This window comes from Gavialis gangeticus, unplaced genomic scaffold, assembly GCF_001723915.1.
Source record: "Gavialis gangeticus isolate Ggan-Ray unplaced genomic scaffold, GavGan_comp1, whole genome shotgun sequence".
Lineage (NCBI taxonomy): Eukaryota > Metazoa > Chordata > Crocodylia > Gavialidae > Gavialis > Gavialis gangeticus.
The window spans coordinates 43,522,223-43,526,749 of NW_017729000.1; the positions used below are offsets into that span (position 1 = coordinate 43,522,223).

General features: G+C 41.0%; 1 protein-coding gene across 1 annotated transcript in view; it reads left to right on the plus strand.

The window, feature by feature from the left end:
* CTNNA1 (catenin alpha 1) overlaps positions 1–2,984 on the plus strand; it is a 251,980-nt gene extending 248,996 nt beyond the window's left edge. Inside the window, exon 17 of the mRNA XM_019506550.1 lies at positions 1,495–2,984. Within this exon, the coding sequence (XP_019362095.1) occupies positions 1,495–1,782 (288 nt within the window). The 3' untranslated portion in view covers positions 1,783–2,984. The remainder of the gene's footprint in view (positions 1–1,494) is intronic.
* Positions 2,985–4,527: the final 1,543 nt, after the last annotated feature.

Sequence of the window (4,527 nt, forward strand, 5' to 3'; positions counted from 1 at the left end):
GCTGCCTGTTTAGTGTATGGCTTTGAATCAATGCCAATCTTTCAGTTGGTCTCCCAGTTTGATTCAGATTCGGAGTTTCAGTCCCCAAATCGGGCAGAATCTACTCCAAATCAAATCAGCTACCAAAGATTTGCACAGCCCTAGCATACAGTTTATCAGTGCAGCGGGCTACCAAGAAGCAATGTGCTACACAGGCTTCTACTTAGAACAGAAATGTTATAAGGTCTTTAGCAGTCCTTGATTAATAGGGTCCTAGACATTGGGATTAAGTGGTCTGCAGCCTGTTCTAAGTTTCCCCATCAATCAGGCTGTTAGTTTGCCTGTGGCTTCATGCATGTGAACTCTTGATAGAATATAGCAGTTGTTCTTGTCATACTATGCAAACACTCAGAACACTAAATTAGACCTAAAAGTGTTTTGTTTTAAAACATAAGTTGAAGCTGTAATAGCACAGAAGCGCAACACACAGTGTTTGGCGCAAGGGAGACCCACTTGTACATGGAAACTGAGGAGGAGGATTAAGTCAGTATTTAAACAAGATTCTGTGCTCTTGGTGTGCATTGATGCACACGACTGGCAAATTTTTGCCCAGTTTTTCATGAGCAACAGAGAAGCTGAGCTGCTTTCCTTTCCTGAGCTTTTCTTTTTAAGACCTTTGCCAGAGGTAAGCTACAGATGGAGGGTGACCAAGTGCAGCCTATGAATGCTTGCCAGTGCGGGGGCTGCTATCCAACAGAATTCATGGGCTGGAGCTCCTTCAGTCCATGCCTGTGCGGTCAGGAGTGCTGCATGCTGGGCTCTGGGCTCTGCATATCACACCTCTCTGAGAGGACAGATGACAATATGCTCCATTTTATGCAAATTGGGTGTGGCCCTCTGACTCCTGCCAAGTAACCTGTATGGGGAGCTGCACCCTTAGAGGCAAGTTCAGATTGCCAAGTATGGTATGGTCCTTGTTTTGAGATGGATGTTTCCTCTAACGTAGCTTTTTTGCTTTAATCCTGCTTGCATTCAGAGGATAACCTCAGAAAGGATTTCGCCATTGGCTGAAGCTATTTAATGGTATCTGTCTTCAATGCAATTTACTAGACTAGTGGGGTTACAGTATTTACTTATCAGTGATTAAGATATTACCATGGCTTTGATAATTTTAATTAAAATGGAAGCTTCTATCATTGGGTAGTTACAATGGCTGTAGGAGGAAACAATTTAATATAGATCTTTTACATTGCCGTAATTATGGCAGAGACCACTTGGTGTGTACACATGCTGCTCATTGTTCTAGTGGCAGGAATCACTTTCTCATCAAGTGTCAGAAAATACAGCATCACATTTTATGCCCTGGTAATGTCAGTTAGTGTTGCAAAAAGATAAATGTTTACATTGCCCTTTATTAAAGGACATATTTGGAGCCACAAAGCCTCTTGAAACCTCTCATCCGTGTTCAGTTTTTATGGTGCACAGCACACCAATGCTGGATGTTGTTTGTTACAGGTGGACAGCGCTATGTCTTTGATCCAAGCAGCCAAGAACCTGATGAATGCTGTGGTGCAAACTGTGAAGGCTTCCTACGTGGCATCCACTAAATACCAGAAGTCCCAAGGAATGGCTTCTCTGAATCTGCCTGCAGTCTCTTGGAAAATGAAGGCTCCAGAGAAGAAACCTCTGGTTAAGAGAGAGAAACAGGATGAAACTCAAACCAAAATCAAAAGAGCATCTCAGAAGAAGCATGTGAATCCAGTGCAGGCTCTCAGTGAATTCAAAGCTATGGAGAGTATTTAAAGAGGAGGCTTTTCCTTTTGTTCCACTACTGCTATTCCAGAACTTTACCTTTAATATTCTAAGGATTTCAAAAGTTTACTATTCATTAAATTGTATTGACTTAATATAATTTTGATAACTGTTTAGATTACAAGGGGAAATTAGTCAAATTTATAAATGCTATCACTATTACTTCACCCTGCAGTTGTGTTAATTTTAGGTTGCTTTTAGATTTCAGGGGCATCTTTCTAGCTGACAATTATTTTGTATGGCCCTACTTAAATGAAATGTTCTATAACCAAAGAATCTTACAGTAACACTAATCAGTAGTTTTATTATTTGGATCATGTTACATTTTACAATGCTGAGTTTTGCCTTGGGAACAAGAGGAAAAATAAACCGCATCACTCAGAAAAAGAATGAAATAAATTACAGTTCTCTGTATTACACTACAGTCATTCTTGGGCTGGGTAGAGGTTAAGTTTCGTATGTTAGTGATTGAGGGTAGTAGGTGCTAGCTGTGCTGCTTGGAGAGTGTAGAAAGACATCTGGAAAAGTTGCAGCACACGTTCCTTACTTGGCTGGGTTAGTTTTTGTTTTCTTTTTCTTGTACTTGGAGTAGAGCTGCTCAATGCATTTGTTATGTATTGCTATTTTCTGAGACACTACTTTAGCTGTGGGTAGTTGAGCTCATCACAGAGAGTGATGAGTTCGACCCACACAAATTTTGTGTGTAGAGGATCTTACGGTTATTTAGCAATAGGCCTTTCATGAAGATTTTCATGTATGTCTCTGCAGGAGGGCAACCCATCAGAAAACCAGTAAAATATAAGGCATCTTAAAGAAAACTGATTACTTTTTTCATGAGACAAGACAAGAATTTTAATGCTTGGTTACAAATTACTAATGTACTTTGCCGCAGGACACTAATAAAGTTGCTTTTACCAGCCGGTGTGTTGTCGTGCTGTAAATGTAGCGTTTTTATTTTTCCTCCCAGCATTCAAATGCAAATTCATCATTGTACTCATTTCTAATAATTGCTGTGCATCCTGCCTTGGGCTTGCAAAGAAACGCAGAAAATAGTGTTTATTCATGCTACAATTTAGACTTTACATTATTTGTGATAACCATGGCTACAAGGTATAATTTTGCTGTCTTTCTTAAATTTTATGAATTTCAGAAGGTTTTTTAACACTTACAAATAAAGGCTGGGATTTAAAAAACCCCAAACCCTCCGATGGTATAGATCAAGGTTCTGTTGGCTGTTTTATAAAGTACAGTTTAGAAACAGAATGACATGTTCTATATTTAAACATTTTTTAACAGTTGCTTAATTTTAGAGCCAATCTCCGCTGTATTAAAGCTGAGCTTGATTTTTTACCTTTATTACCAGCTTAGTAATAAATACAACACCTCTTTAAAAAAGTCTTGGTATACAAATACATTAAAAAATTATTGCTACCATAGCATGAAAAATGCTGATCAGGATTAAACATCTAAATCAATCTAAAGATAATTTGGTGAATTTATTATCTGTTTCCCAGCATCTTGGACTTTTGAATATAAGTCATATACTCTAATCTGTATTACATATAAAAACTTTTATGCCATTCTATGCAATGTACTGTGTGTGTAAATATACTACAAGTAAAACTGATTTGTTTAGAACAGTGATTTTTTTCCGACTTTTTTGGACTCAAGGAACCCCTCTGTAACTTTTGTGAATTGAGTAGCACCCAATTTCAAAAACTAATTTCTATATTATAGTGCTTGCCTCCTTGCAGAGGGCCCAGGCAAGGCCAATTTGAACCTGCACTTATATACTTATCTCCTCACATCTCCAAACTCTTCAAAGGCTCTGGTGGCACCCTGGTTGAGAATCACTGACTTAGAAGATGACTCGGCATGCTAGAGGCATTCGCTTTAAAGGTTTATTGAAATAGATTTGCTGCACATGTTTAAAAAAAAAAGTAGGAAGAGTTTAAAGCAGTGGTGGGCAATTATTTCAGCTGGAGGGCCACTTCACAGGTTTTGGTGAGCTGTTGAGCACTGCGCATATAAAATCATTCAGAAAGTATCAGTTTAACAAATGATAAATTAAAAAACAAATGGTATACTAAAAAAGTCTACTGTAACAATTTTATTTTAAAAAATTGTCCTGATTTTATGGGTTTTTTGAGTAGTGTATATAGGGGCAATTTGCATAATAGCTCAAAATGAGGTCTAACTCTTGTATATTGAGTGGGGAGTGCACAAGTGTGAGGGGCTACTTGCGTACTAGGTCCCAGGAGCTGGCTGGGGGACACATGCAGCTGAGCTCACTGGGATGGGGCACTGCAAATGCGGTCCACTCCCCTCCCCACACTCCCCAGTCCAGCCTGTGGTTGCCCCTGCAGTGCTCCACATGGGGCCAAGCTCTGCCCACTCCCATCCAGGGAAGCCTGTGCCTGTTGCCACTGCCCCAGCCTCCTCCTAGCAGGGCTGCTCTTGCTGCTGCCACAGCTGCCCAGGTACTGCTCAGCTCTCGCTGCCTCTAGTGACGATGACTCATGCTGCCCCTGCTTCACCACACCACATGCTGGGGCTCGAGCTGCCTGGCTGCTGCTCCATGTCTCCCCACCTTCCTTTGCCCCTCCTGCAGCAGCACAGCGAGGACAAGAAAAGGAGCAGTAGCTGGAGGCAGGGAGGAGCCGAGCAGTACCTGGGTGGCTGTAGCCTTGCTTGGGAAGTTGTGCACACTGGCCAGGGCTGGGGCCATCAGCAGGT